The 14,630-nt window shown below is 40.9% G+C and overlaps 1 protein-coding gene across 2 annotated transcripts in view; it reads right to left on the reverse strand.

Annotated features, from left to right (window-relative positions):
• LOC132404986 (ankycorbin-like) overlaps nucleotides 1-14,630 on the reverse strand; it is a 208,198-nt gene that overhangs the window by 19,201 nt on the left and 174,367 nt on the right. The window contains exons 10-15 of one of the 2 annotated variants that reach the window (XM_059989642.1): nucleotides 14,597-14,625; nucleotides 8,403-8,489; nucleotides 8,100-8,192; nucleotides 6,050-6,157; nucleotides 4,965-5,031; nucleotides 2,501-2,619 (exon numbers count right to left, since the gene is read on the reverse strand). In XM_059989642.1, the coding sequence (XP_059845625.1) occupies nucleotides 2,501-2,619; nucleotides 4,965-5,031; nucleotides 6,050-6,157; nucleotides 8,100-8,192; nucleotides 8,403-8,489; nucleotides 14,597-14,625 (503 nt within the window). The remainder of the gene's footprint in view (nucleotides 1-2,500; nucleotides 2,620-4,964; nucleotides 5,032-6,049; nucleotides 6,158-8,099; nucleotides 8,193-8,402; nucleotides 8,490-14,596; nucleotides 14,626-14,630) is intronic. The other variant, XM_059989643.1, reaches the window with a different exon arrangement.

Below are 14,630 nucleotides of genomic sequence, written 5' to 3' on the forward strand. Positions count from 1 at the left end.
AAACTAAGAAGATGTCCTCCAAAAAAGGGGCTTCCTTTCCACCATCATCAATGCTGCCCTCAACCACATCTCTTCCACTTCTTACACATCTGCTCTTACCCCATCTTACTGTCATCCTACCAGGGATAGGGTTCCTCTTGTACTCACCTACCACCCCATCAGCACCCACATTCAGCACAGAATTCACCAGAACTTTGGCCATCTCTAACAGGATCCCACCACTAAGTACATCTTTCCCTCCTCCCATCTTTCTGCCTTTAGCAGGAATAGTTCCCTATGAGACTCTCTTGTTCATTTGTCCCTCCTCACTGATCTCCCTCCTGGCACTTATTCTTGCAAGTGGAACAAGTACAACACCTGCCCCTACACCTCCTCCCTGTCTATTATTCAGTCCTTCCAGGTTTGGCGACACTTCACCTGTGAGTCTGTTGGGGTCATATACTGTGCCCAGTGCTCCCAATGTGGCCTTCTGTAAATCAGTGTGACCTGATATAGAATGGGAGACTGTTTCACTGAGCACCTACACTCCATCTGCCAAAAACATGATCTCCCAGTGGCCACCTATTTTTATTTTAATTCCACTTCTCATTCCAATATGTCAATCCATGGCCTCCACTGTCATGATGAGGCCACACTCAAGCTGGAGGAATAACACCTTATATTCTTTCTGGGTAGCTTCCAACCTGATGACAAGAACATAGTTTTCCTCGAACTTTCAGTAATGCCTCCCCCCAACCTACACTGCTCCCCATCCCCTTTTCCCTCTCTCACCTCATCTCCTTGCCTGCCCATCGCCTCCTTCTGGTGCTCCTTCCCCCTTTTCTTTCTTCCATGGCCTTCTGTCCTCTCTTATCAGATTCCCCCTTCTCCAGCCCTAAAATCTCTTTCACTAATCAACATCCCAGCTCTTTACTTGACCCCCTCCCCCTCTTGGTTTCACCTATCACCCAGTGTTTCTCTCTCTCCTTCCCCACCTTTTAAACCTACTCATCTTTTTTCCCTCCAGTCTTGCCAAACGGTCTTGGCCTGGAACATCAACTGTTCTTTTTTTCCATAGATGCTGCCTGCCTTTCTGAATTCCTCAAGCATTTTGTATGCGTTGCCTTGGATTTCCAGCATCTGAAGATTTTCTCTTGTTTGTGCTTAAATGTGAGTCTGTAGGTTGTGGGACCAGTTCAGTGATGGGGCAAATGAAGTTGAGTGAAATCTTCCCCTCTGGTTCAGCAGCCTGATGGTTGAGGAGTGATAATTGCTCCTGAACCTGGTGGTGTGAGACCTGAGGCTCCCGTACTTCTTCCTGATGCCAGCAGTGAGAAGAGAGCGTGATCTGGGTGATAGGGGTTTCCTGATTGCGGATGCTGCCTTACTGTGGATGTGCTCAATGGTGGAGAGGGCTTTACCCATGATGGACTGGGCCATATCCACTACTTTTCGTAGGATTTTCTGTTCAAGGGCATTGGTGTTTCCATACCAGGCTGTGATGCAGCCTGTCAATATACTCTCCACCACACATTATTTTCTACCAGTAGTGCGAGCACTCGAGTCGAGCACGATGTTGTCCTAAGGGGCTGTCTATCGGTTGTTCCTCAGGTGGCCGTCGAGCACTATATGAATATTCCAAATTCCCCTGAACATACCAGAAATCTATCGAGATATGTTTTGAATGAACACAAAGACCAAGTCTCCATAGACTTCAAGGAGAGAATTTTAAAGTTCCACTATGTACTGGACTGAACAAGTTTCTCCCCATCTGAAACCTAAACTCTATCCCTTTTCCTAGTCTGCATAGCCATAGGAAACAACACCTCTGCATCTGCCTGTCCAGTCCTCTAAGAATTTAGTATGCTTTGATGAGATCTCTTCTCTCTTCTAAATTCTAGAAAATATAGTTCCAGTTTACTTAATCTCACCTTACATGGATCATACCTCCCCAGAACCCGGTTTGCAAGTCTCCACTGAACTCTCATGCTCCTTAGCCTCTATTTACCACAATATTCTTGTTCTGGCCATAAACAGGACTAAGAGAGGTGTGTGCATGCAGTGCAATACACAAATTGTGAGGTTTTGCTGGCTGCTTGCTCTACAGAAACTCCTTGGCAGTAAGGGGGCTACAAAGAAAAGAGCTGTCAGGACCATCTCAACGGCTGCTGAGTGAGCCTCCAGATTACTATGGATCAAGGGGTGTGGCGGATGGACCAGAGCTGGTGGGACAAAAGCCGGGGTCTGATCAAAACCGGCTGGATCACCTGGGTGAGGCTGTCTGATGCTGTAAGACCTGAAACACCTGGTGACCCCAGGTTACCTCACTAACATGCCCCAGTGTATCCTAAAATATATCTCAACATCATGTAATATTAGAACATCACACAGATCACTTCATCATGTAAAGACAATACAAAAAAAGGCATTTTATATACTTGCTTAATAAATTTAAGATGCGTCATATTTTAAAATATGAGAAATACAGTGGAGAATATCTATAGGGAAACATCCAAAATACCTGTAGTGTGTCCCACAGCTCTTTATTTTGCACTGCTGGAGAAGCAATTTGTGACTGCAATGCCATTATCTGGTCATGTCCTTCAACACTAGATTTTAATGTTCCTTCATTTTCACTACCTAAAGGCAATTAGATCAGAAAATACACATACGTGACAATCATTTCATAAACACTTTAAAGTTAATCAAATTAAATACTTAAAAGTAATTCACACATAATAAAAGCCAAAATTCAGTTAGTAATTATAGTTTCAAGTATTTTTATGCAAATTTGTGTTCTATATTGGAAGCACAGAGAAGCTAAGAATAGCAAAACCAAAACCGAGGAACTATATTAAGACATCACCCACAAAAGTATGCTTTTAAATTGAATTAACTTAGATTAAAATAAATGAAAACATCCAAATAGAGTCAGTATTCATTTGTAAGCTGGCATGTATTGTCTATCCCTAAACATCTTTAAGGTGCCGTGAAGTCAATTTCTGAAATGACTGCCAGCTTGCGAACAGCAAGCTCTACTAAACAGCCATGTGAAAATAATGAATTTGTGACAAGGTTGAGGGCTCAACATTTGTAGGGCGCCAGATATAACTTAGCCCTTCTTCAGAGAAGTGCTGCCTTCTTCTACTTGAAGGGGTAGATGGAGCAGTTTAATGGCTTACCTGAAGAGATAGTGACCATGATAATGCAACAATCCATCAGTCTGCAGTGGAATGTCCATCCAGAATTTTATGTTCAAGGTCTTTTGAGTAAGGTTTACTTAAGCCCACAATTCCCATCGAAAGTCAAGCTAATTTTAAATTAGATGATGGATCTATGTGACCAGGGTCACATAGGACTGTAGAGGAATAGGGATCTTGGCTGAAAGGTAGCATACCAGCTTTATAAAGTGTGTGAAGTGACACATGGGCTCTTTATTGGCCAAGTCATAAAATTCTAAAGGAGGAAGGTCATCCTCAAACTGTATAAATATTTTTTCAGCTGCAGCTTGAGTTCTGTTCTGGGCATCGCATTAAAGGAATGGCAACTCTGCACGATAGAGGACGATGGTATTGAGATTCCCAAGAATGGTCCCAGAGCTGGAGAGTTATAGTTATAAGGAGGGACTGGCTTAGCTGCCGGACCCTGAATCAAGAGCTAATAAATGGCTTTAACCTAATACTCCTTTTTGAACACAAACCTTTGTGATGTAAATTTACAATTCTGTGATGAGGTTGCAAATTAATTATAGGATTAGGATTGAGACACCATTTTATGATTGGTATATTAAATATACCAATACTTCTCATACAACTGAACAAGGCCAACCAAAGGTCTAATTGAGGTCCTTAATTTTTTCCTCTTTGATTGAGATACAGCCTGAAGCAGGCCTTTTTAGCTCTTTAAACTGCACCACCCATCTTATCCCCCCCACCCCGATTTAATCCCGGCCTAATCACAGGACAATTCACAATGACCAATTAACCTACCAACTAGCATGTCTTTGGTGTGAGGAAGGAAAGCAGAGAACCCGGAGGAAACCCATGTGGTCACAGAGAGAACTTACAAACTCTTTACAGGTATTGGCGGGAATTGAACCCAGGTTACCTGTACTGTAAAGCATTGTGCTAACCACTGCACTACCTTGCCACCCTTTTTTATGAATTCTGAATCGTTTTGAGAAAGTGCAATTATTTTCAAAGCCTACTGAGCTAATATCTAGATGATAAAAATGCAGTAATTAACTGTTTTTTTTAAAAAGGTGAGAATTATCAGAATATGAAGATCATACACAAACAGTAATCAAAGCAGAATTTATCATATGTTTTCACTGGAGCTTGGAAAATCATTTGAAAAGTTAGAAGGATATCAGGAAATGCCAGGGAAGAGAGTAGTTGGCAACCCTGAGCTCACAGAAGTACAAATGGGCTGAATGATATAATAAAATTCAAGTCAATTTATAAGGCAGAAGCATTTGTATGCCTATCTTACATTCTGTTCCGCAAATACCATTCAAAATTGAAAAATGGCAAGATTCCACTATCTTTATTTCCTCCCCCATCAACATGTTCTTGAGTCCCTTGACACACAATATTTAAATGAAATACTAGGTGGATCAATCATTTGAAAAAAAGATAAACCCCTTTAAAAAAAGCTTAATAAATATGGGTTGATGGGGTTTCAGAGTTTGGCACACAGCTTGGAGGAATAGTTTCAGGGAGTTCATGCCAATGTTACCTCCGATAACTCTTAGTTTTAAATTTTTCACATAAAACCATCAAATGCTTTGCCAAAAGTAAGAGAGTCCAGCTCGACTTTTAAACCAATAACATATTTCATACTGAACTTGTAATATAGGATATGTTGACTGGAAGTTGAACAGTTGGGCTATTTAGCCTGTTTTTACAACGTAAGTGGGTTGGGAATGACACAGCACACACAAGTAATCAGGATTAACCACAAATAGGTCAATAAACTCATTTCACCTTTTGATTCCACTGGCATTTCTTCACTATTCCGACACACTTTTCTTGTGAGGTCATTCTGCTGTGCCTAAAGTGAAGGAAAAAAAGCATTAATGTAAAGGAGAATCAGTCGCAAGGCCCAACAACACTTCAGTCACATTCAGGAACCAGCAGGAAAGCCACAGAAAGTGAATGTGGAGATTGTAACATCTAATCAACTCACGTTCATTGACAGCAAGGCAAACACACTAGTCTCTTGCTATTTGCTTATTTCAATAGCTTAACCATACAACCAGCACACTAACTACATTGTTCAGAGGCTTGCCCACATCAGCTGTTACAACAAACTTAAGCTGAAGAACACGTGTCCCGTAGATCACATCCATGTCCATGCTACACTGGATGACAAATTTTTCTAAAGTGTAGATCCCTCAGAATTTTTTTGTTTTTGTTTATGATAGACCTCTTGAAGCTAAACACAAATATAATTTCAGACTACTTGTATCACATAGGAATTTGGAGAAACAAGAATTTAACTTTTGTTGAATATAATATGATGAGTCTTTTGTCAAAGGAACACTTGGAAACAGCACGAACTCCAGCTTCAACGCTGTACCACACCGCCCCTGGCACTCTGGTGGTGTGCACCGACTCCAAAGCCTCTTTCCTGGATGGCTGTAAACAGGCAATGCCACAGCTTGAGGCCTGGTCCTTGCTACAACCAAAGCCATGCAGCTCCCCTGTTGTCCGCCAATGGATCAGTGAATCAGATTTTTAGTACTCCACATTAACAATGTCAACAGAGTCTTGCAATTACAAGAAAAACAACTAAGGTGATCACTTGCTGTGAGACTGCACACCTCCTCCACGCACTAACTCCTCCATTGCCTGACGCAGGCAGCAGGACGATCTGCACTAAGTCTAGCTCCTTCAGCAACTCGCTGATGGGGTAGGCCTGCAGTACTTTAAGTTCTTAATATCCTGTGGTGTCTTGCGATTGTAAAAAATACTTTTCAAAAAATCAATAATCCCTTTGTTTAGCCAGTAGAAGCCAAGTGCACCACCAGCTTTCCAGAAGTTACCTCTGCTTCTATTTTCACAATTACCTCTTGCAAGTTTTTGTCCCGCAGTTGTTGATTTAGGTTGTGTATCACCTCCAACAGATTTGCCTTTTCTGCTTTAAGTTTTCTCATTTCATCATTTTTCTCTTCTTCCTGTGCCACAACGATATGAAAGCAAACAAAGGCAATCTCAGAAAAAAAATTGTATTTCTGTGGCATTAAATGACACTTGGAAACTTGAAAAGAATACAATCTCTTATTTCTAATGAACATCCACAATTATTCCATGCTTCATTTTCCAAGTGCTGTGAAAATTAATTTATTGCTTGGTCCCAATCACAATAAATTCATTAGTCCTTAGCTTCCAACAGACCATGTTACCTAATATAAAACAAGGCACACAAAGTGCTGGAGGAACTCAGCAGTATCTATGGAAATGAATAAACTGTCAACACTTTAGACCAAGACCCTTCTTCAAGACTGAAAAGGACGGGGGAAGTTGCCAGAATAAAAAGGTTGGGGGAAGGGAAGGAGGCTAGCTGGGTGAAGCCAGGTGGGTGGGAAAGGTCAAGGGCAGAAGAAGGAATCTGACAGGAGAGGAGTGTGGGCCATAGGAAAAAGGGAAGTAGGCAGGAAGCCGAGGGAAGTAATTGGCAGGTGAGATAATAAAGGAGAGTGGGGAATAGAGGAAGGTGGGGGTGGGGACAAAACTCGTTTACTGGAGAAATTGATATTCATGCCATCGGGTTGGAGGTTGGAGATGCTCCTCCACCCTGTGGTATAAGAGGAGGCTATGGATCGACACGTCAGAATGAGAATGGGAATCAGAATTAAAACGTTAGCCAAACATTTTAATTCCCATTCCCAAAATGCCAACTGTTTCTTCATTTCCACAGATCAGAATCAGAATCAGGTTTATTATCACCGGCATGTGACATGGAATTTATTAACTTAGCAGCAGCAGTTCAATGCAATACATAATCTAACAGAGAGAAAAATAATAATAATAAATAAAATAAAGCATGACAATAGACAAGTAAATCAATTACAGTATGTGTTTAAGTAGGTTAAAACGCGCAAAAATCAGAAGTACTGTGTGTATATTAAAAAAGAGTGAGGTAGTGTCCAAGGATTCAATGTCCATTTAGGAATCGGATGGAAGAGGGGAAGAAGCTGTTCCTGAATCACTGAGTCTGTGCCTTCAGGCTTCTGTACCTCTTACCTGATGGTAACAATGAGAAAAGGGCACGCGCTGGGTGCTGGAGGTCCTTAATAATGGACACTGCCTTTCTGAGACACTGCTCCCTGAAGATGTCCTGGGTACCTTGTATTTACAATCCTCTGCAGCTTCTTTCAGTCCTGTTCAGTAACAACACCCCCCTCCCCCACCACCAGAGTGATGCAGCCTGTCAGAATGCTCTCCACAGTACATCTATAGAAGTTATTGAGTGTATTTGTTGGTATTTGTTGACATACCAAATCTCTTCAAACTCCTAATGAAGTATAGTCACTGTCTTGCCCCCTTTGTAGCTGCATTGATGCGCTTGGACCCAGTTAGATCCTCAGAGATCTTGACACCCATGAACTTGAAACTTGATGCTACCTGACCTGCTGAGTTCCTCCAAAATTTTGTGTGTGTTGCTTTGAATTATCAGCATCTGGAGACTTCCTTGTGTTTATGTTGTCTATTACTTTTTGAGGACAACACTAGGTATATTTCTTTAAACTCCAGGTAAGGCATATGAATAAACTTTTGGATCTGAATCAACTACTGGAAACCTCCTTGCATTTCCATACAAATATTTTTTCCCCAAATTGTACCTGACTCCTATTCCACTAACATGATAAAAAATAGTATAATAAGATCATTTGCTGTCAGCTGAACTCAGTTAAGAACTGAAATAGCTTTAAAAATTCCCATTTTTCATAAGCATAATGCCCACAATAGTTCTTTCCTCCTCCCAACTAATACTTGGCATGGTACACTGATTATTAAGACAAAATTACAGTCCTGTAGGTCAAATCTCCACAGTCAAGTACATAGTGTTCCTCTGGATCACAGAAATAATAATACTCAGCATTAGGTAAAAAGTACCTTAATAGATGTTGCTTCCTCTTCGGATGGCTCAGGTTTTGATGAATGAGAAGTGTGGGATTCTGGCAAAGGCGCCTCACTTGACTGGAGACCCTAGGATAAAATATCACGTATTGGTAATTAAGAAACTGACTGTCCTCATCACTAATTGAAAAAAAAAACCCAAATATTTGTGTTTAGATTAAAACTATGGAAAAACCAGAGACAAGCCATTTTAATAGATTCCAAGTAAGTTGATTTGCATTTAGTAATTATTTTTATTATTAAATCAGAGGGCCATCAGTTGGATGCCCTTACTTTTACCTGTGTAACACTGGTTGGTGGTGGCGGTGCTTTTCGTTTTTTGGGAGTTCCACTTCTATCTGTATAGAATTTAATGCCAGGATCCAGCTGAAAATTTTACAGATCAGAAATGTAGAGGAATTAATTCTGTTAATAAAGATTGTGAGGGCTAAATTGAGACAGAGTTAATACATGCCTTCTTCAGGATTGTGAGCATTCGCTCAGTTGTGAGTTCATCATGCATTGGAAAAATCTAAATTTGAGAATAGGCACCAATGCAGGATTGAAATGCCTGGATTAGCTGGTATAGTACTGGCAGATTTCTGAAGGGTTAATAAACCCTTTGAACAGGATTGAAAAGGTAGAGATACACAGAAAGGCTACAGAACTCTAGTAAAGCTCCACACATCACTGCCACCAACAGGCTTCTAATTTGCAGGTGCAACTGACAGAAGCACTAAGGAGACTAACCATGAGTCGCAATGATCAAAGACTCCAAGCAAGCTGGCAGCTGGACAGATGATTCTTGGTGAGAACTTCAGCAAGAATTATCTCTACCACTGGACTTCAAGTGGACTCCAGTGGGAGAATAACTGATAGAGTCGATCTTCCATCTCTCAGCAAATCCTGGTCTTTGACAATAGACAGCTGCAAATTCCATGATTAATTGCGGTGTTGATGACCAAATGATAATCCAGACCATTGTTTGATACTACTTTTACATTTATACAAATTTCATTTAATGCTTAGTTCAATGGCCAATTTTCTTTAGAAGTAACATTGATTATAATTCACCCCAGACATTACCCCTTCAGCTCCCTTCTATTGGTTGTAGCGAAGAGTAGGCCTCAAGTGATCTGTCACCTGTTTACAGCCACCCAGGAGAGAGGCGTCGAAGTTGGTGTGGTGTGGTGCGGAATCCAAGCTGCATCCCAGTCTTCGCTCAGCAGAAGACAAGCCGTATTGTGACATTCTTGGACTTAGGGTCTTGGACCATATTTGTTTGGCGTGACTGTATTTTACTGATATCTTATATATGCCTGTTATCTTTTTTGTGCTATATGTGCCTTGTGCTGTGTGTGACTGTTGATAGTGTGTTTTGCACCTTGGCCCCGGAGTAACGCAGTTTTGTTTGGCTGTATTCACGTATGGTTGAATTGCAATTAAATTTGAACTTGAACTTGGGCATAAGCTACAAAACCATGAAAGCGTGTACTATTGGACTCAAGGATAATTTCTATCTTGCTGATATAAGAATACTGAATGGTTCTCTAATATGGTAAAATGGACTCTTGACCTCACAATCTACTTCATTATGACCTCACACCTTACTGTCTATCTCTACAGTAGCACTATTTTATTGTATGGTTTTATCTTGTACTTCAATGCAACATGATAATGATTTGATCTGCATGATGGGCATTCAAGGCTTTATTTTACTCTTCCTTGTTACATGTAACAATAATAAACCAATCAGCAATAACTTACAGTACAATGCAGCAGCAGCTAGTGCTGTGGCTTAACTCCTGCATCTCTGATGTGGATTGTATGTATTTTTCTTTTTCTCCCTGTGACTGTATGGGATTCCCCATGGTGCTTCAGCTTCCCCCAACATCCTAAAAATGCGATGTGTTGAAGATGAACTATCCCGACTGCAGGAAAACTACGGGAGAGTTGAAGGGTACAAGGAGAGGAATGAGCTCGACAACCACGGACTCAGATTCCAGCATCTGCAGTCTCGCATCTTCATGGAGTAATTAACCTTGCATGTCATAAGAAGATCTTAATAGAATAACATTACAAAACCCACTAGCTACTCTCAGAAACATGGTTCACTAGAACATCCAAGACAAGACTACTCACGAACCATCACGATGTTCGACTCCTGGAACAGCTATATTTAGCCCATCTTAACATTTGATATGACTAGTCTGCAATACTTTAACATAGTAGAAAGTCTGGATCATTGTAGATGTGACTGAATATGAGATTAAAGAATCAAAAGGATCCAAGTTTGAATCTGAATATTAGACAAAACCAGGAAAGACTGAAGTCTTCATGCACAGTAAAGTATTTCTATTTTCCATAAGCAAGCTATCGGAAAAATAATTGCTTTAAAACACTGACTTTAAATATGTATATTCACCCACTAACTTTTAGAATGGCAGGAATGATTAAAGTGATGATGTGTAATAGATGGAAATAGATAAGGAGAAAAAGGCCCATGGAGCCAAGGGTGGGAGCTAATTTACTTATTGAGATACAATGCAGGATAGGTCCTTCTGACCTTTCAAGCTGCACTGCCCTGCAACCCCTGATTTAACCCTAACCTATCCACAGGACAATTTACAATGAGCAATTAACCTAAAAACTGGTTTATCTTTGGACTGAGGGAGGAAACTGAAGCACCTGGGGAAAACCCATACATTCCATGGGGAAGACGTACAAACTCCTATGTCCCAAGCTGCAGAAAGTGTGGTGTTAACTGCTATACTACCTTGGCGCCCAAGTTAAGGGGGAAGGTTACTGGCAGAGGCTGGTAGGTGATTGGTAGAACCATCCATCACCTGCAAGCTTCAGTTTCAGCGCTCCCTTCTGCCCTACCTGTCTCCATCTGATTCCACCCATCACCTACTAGCCCCCAGCTCACCCCTCCCTCTCATCTCTATATACTGGCTTGCTTTCTCCTACACTCCATGTGTTTGATTCCACAGATATTGACAGACCTGCTGTGTCCTTCCACCGGCTTATTCCTTTGCTCCAGATTCCAGCGTCTGCTGTCTCTTGTCTCCCCATAATCATTTTATTTAACTGTAGGAAATGTATTACGTTACAAACTGGTTCATTGTCTGTGAAGTACCTTTGCATTAGCTAATTAATGAATGGCCCCGCCTTAATTCAAGCATTCTTCATTCCGTTGAATAAAAATATTTTTTCTCTCTGCCCCCTTATCCAATAGCAATTTTGAACCCAATGTCACAGAGCATGGTGGAGATTTAACTTGTTTCTGCTGAGCACCACATCAAAGCCATTCAGTCAGTGAAGAAAATGAAAATCTCTGACTTCCTCCAATGCCCAGTCTACAATTTCCAACCAGAATTCAACAAACTTAGGAAGTTTTAGAAAGGGCGCAGAGGAGATTGACCAGGATGCTTCCTGGACTAGACAGCATGTCTTATGAGGATAGGTTGAGCAAGCTTGGACTTTGGGAAGTCAAATTCTGGTAGGACATGCAGAGTTAATGGCAGAGACCATTAACGTACAGAGAGAACATGGGATGCAAGTACATAGCTCCTTGAAAAAAGTGACATATGTGGGGACAGTAGAGACAAAAGCATTTTGTATCGCTAATCCTCAGAGTATCAGGCACCGTGTATAAGAATTGGAATGACATGTTGCTGTTATCTAAAACATCGATTAGGCTGTACTGAGACTGTTGTTCAAGTTGCCACTTATAGGAAGGATACAGTAGCAACAGAACAAAAGCACATACATTTTTATCCAGTACCCTTACTTTCTGCTGCAGGATGCTGCCTTATTACAAAGTCAATGCCATTATCACAGTACATATATGTCACCACGTACCACCCTGAGACCTTTTCCTGCAGTAAGGTAACTATACCAGAATCAATGAAAGATCAAGTGGATAACCAACTGTTCAAATGCAAATATAAATAAATAGCAGTAAATGACTAGAACATGAAATAACAAGATAAAGAGTACTTAAAGTCAGATCATTGGTTGTGGAAACATCTCAAAAGATGGGGAGGAGAGTGTAGTTATCCCCTTTTGTTCAAGAGCCTGATGGCTGAGGAGTCATAACTGCTTTTGAACCTGGTGGTGCGAGTCCTGAGGCTCCTGATGGCAGCAGTGAGAAAAAGAGCACGGCCTGGGTGGTGAGGATCCCTGATGAAGGATGCTGCTTTCCTACTGACAGCATTAGTGTAAGGCTTTACCCATGATGTACTGGGCTGAATCCACTAGCTTTTGTAGGATTTTCAGTTCAACGGCACAGGTTGTTCCCATACCAGGCCATAATGCAGCCAGCCCAACATTCTGCACTAAACATCTACAGAAACTTAACAAAGGATGCTGCGGGTGAAAAATATGCAGTTTGCAGAATTCAGTCAATGGATTCATTTGTTGGAGCTGCTCATCTCCAACTCCCCAAAAAGATAGCACTAACTTCAAATTGGTATTGCATTGCTTTGCATACTTCTTGAAGTTTCAAGCACAAACTTATTCTTTTGTTAATATCTGCTTGTATCTGTAACTGATCCATATCCTGCTGTACTCTTGACATAGACTATCCACAACTCTATCAAACTTGGTATTGTCTGCAAACCTGCAAATCCACTCAGCTACATTTTCATTCAAATCATTGATATACATGATCTATGCAAAACACCACTTGTCACAGACCTCCAGCTATAATAACAGCCTTTCAATCCTGTCTTCTATGGGCAAACCAGTTCTAAATCCAAACTTGCAATTCACCTTGAGTGCCATGCATCTTCTTTGTCTGAATCAACCTATCATAAGGGGCCTTAACAAATGTCTTTCTATAACGTTCACTGCCTTACTCTAATCAAGCTTTAAGAGACATTTGGATAGGTACGTGTATGGAGAGAGGGACTTGGAAGGTTATGGGCCGAATGCAGGCAACTGGGACCAGCCAGGAGGATGCTGTGGTCAGCATAGACCAGGTGGGCTGAAGGGCCTATTTCCAAGCCGTATGACTAAAACCTGACCCAAGTTCGTAAGGTATAACCTGCTCAGCACAAAGCCATACTGACGGTCCATAAACTCACCAGCACCTCAAGTAGATGCAAAATACTCCTTGACGCTATTGTCAAAAAGAGGGAATTTATCCAAACAGTCCATGGGTACAGGTTGAAACATGGCAGCAAGGTCAGGCCCAGAGCATATCGAAGTGACAGGGTCCAGTCCTGGGTTGGGGAACAACCCGATGTTTGGACAATTTAAGTGCCAGGTCAGATTGAAAAGATTGTTGAGACCAGAGGTACAGATCAGGTCGGCTCTGCTTGCTGCTCTACGACATTCACTGGGCTCTGCGCTGATCTGAGGCTGTGGCCTGTTCCGGCTGCAGTGTCTGTGGACTCACTTTCGTTCTCAATATCATTTGCTCATTTTTATTGCTTGCACAACCTTTTCCCCGTACACACGGGTGTTTGACAGTCTTTTATTTTAATAGGATCTTTTGGGTTTTTTTGTTTTGTGGCTGCCTGTAAGGAGACAAATGTCAAGGTTGCATAATGTATACATCCTTTGATAATAAATGTACTTTGAACAATAGAAACTTAGCCTTGATCTCCTTTTGCAGCTTATGGGACCATGGCACCTGTATTACAGTTAGTGTATTTGCCATATTATATCAATGACTACTTGAACACATTTTTCAGTGCACTTCATTCGATTTTAAATACCTCATTCTGAATAATTGCAAGAACATCAAGTGTCTTACTTAAGCAGCAGTTTGGAGAAAGACACACAGATGTAGTGAACATTCAATCGTCTTAGCGGCACAATGCATTAAGGCAGTAATGGTATTTGAAGGACCAAGGTTGGCTGAACGTGAACTACTGGAATCAACAATTATTCTTTATGCTGGTAAATTAAACCTTCAATTGACTTGCACAGCTAAGTACTGAATAACTGCACTAATGGTTCTCTGGGCTTCTCAGAAGTGCCCATGCAGGGCACTTAATACAGTCGACTGAATTGAAAACTCAATCAAGCTGAGTTTTTGTGCAGACCAGAAACATCATACACTAAGCAAAAATGTATAATGAATTTAGAATAAAAGTGAACAGTTACAATTTCAGGTTTTTTTTTAGCCATCTTGAAATTTGCAAAGCTTAATTTACTGCCAGAATTACTATGTCAGATAACTATTTTTACAGCCTTGATCATCACACCCTCACTCAGCTGAAGGACACAGAATATATGAAGAATAAAACAGGAGTACAAGAAAAACGTTTTTTTTTAAAGCACATCAAAAGACGCACTAAACTAGTGTTACAAATCTAGAATTGTGATTAATATAAAAAGGGTGAGGGAGATAAATGTCAAAGCAAATAACTGATATATATTGCTGATAGGTCTGTCTTGAAATATGTGAAAACAATCATGCAGTCATTATCAGTGTCATCTTTAAATAAACTGCCATGTTACATCGAAGGTTTAAGCATTACCTGTTTGGATATTTGTGCAGATTTCATATCTGGT

This window comes from Hypanus sabinus, chromosome 14, assembly GCF_030144855.1.
Source record: "Hypanus sabinus isolate sHypSab1 chromosome 14, sHypSab1.hap1, whole genome shotgun sequence".
Taxonomy (NCBI): domain Eukaryota; kingdom Metazoa; phylum Chordata; class Chondrichthyes; order Myliobatiformes; family Dasyatidae; genus Hypanus; species Hypanus sabinus.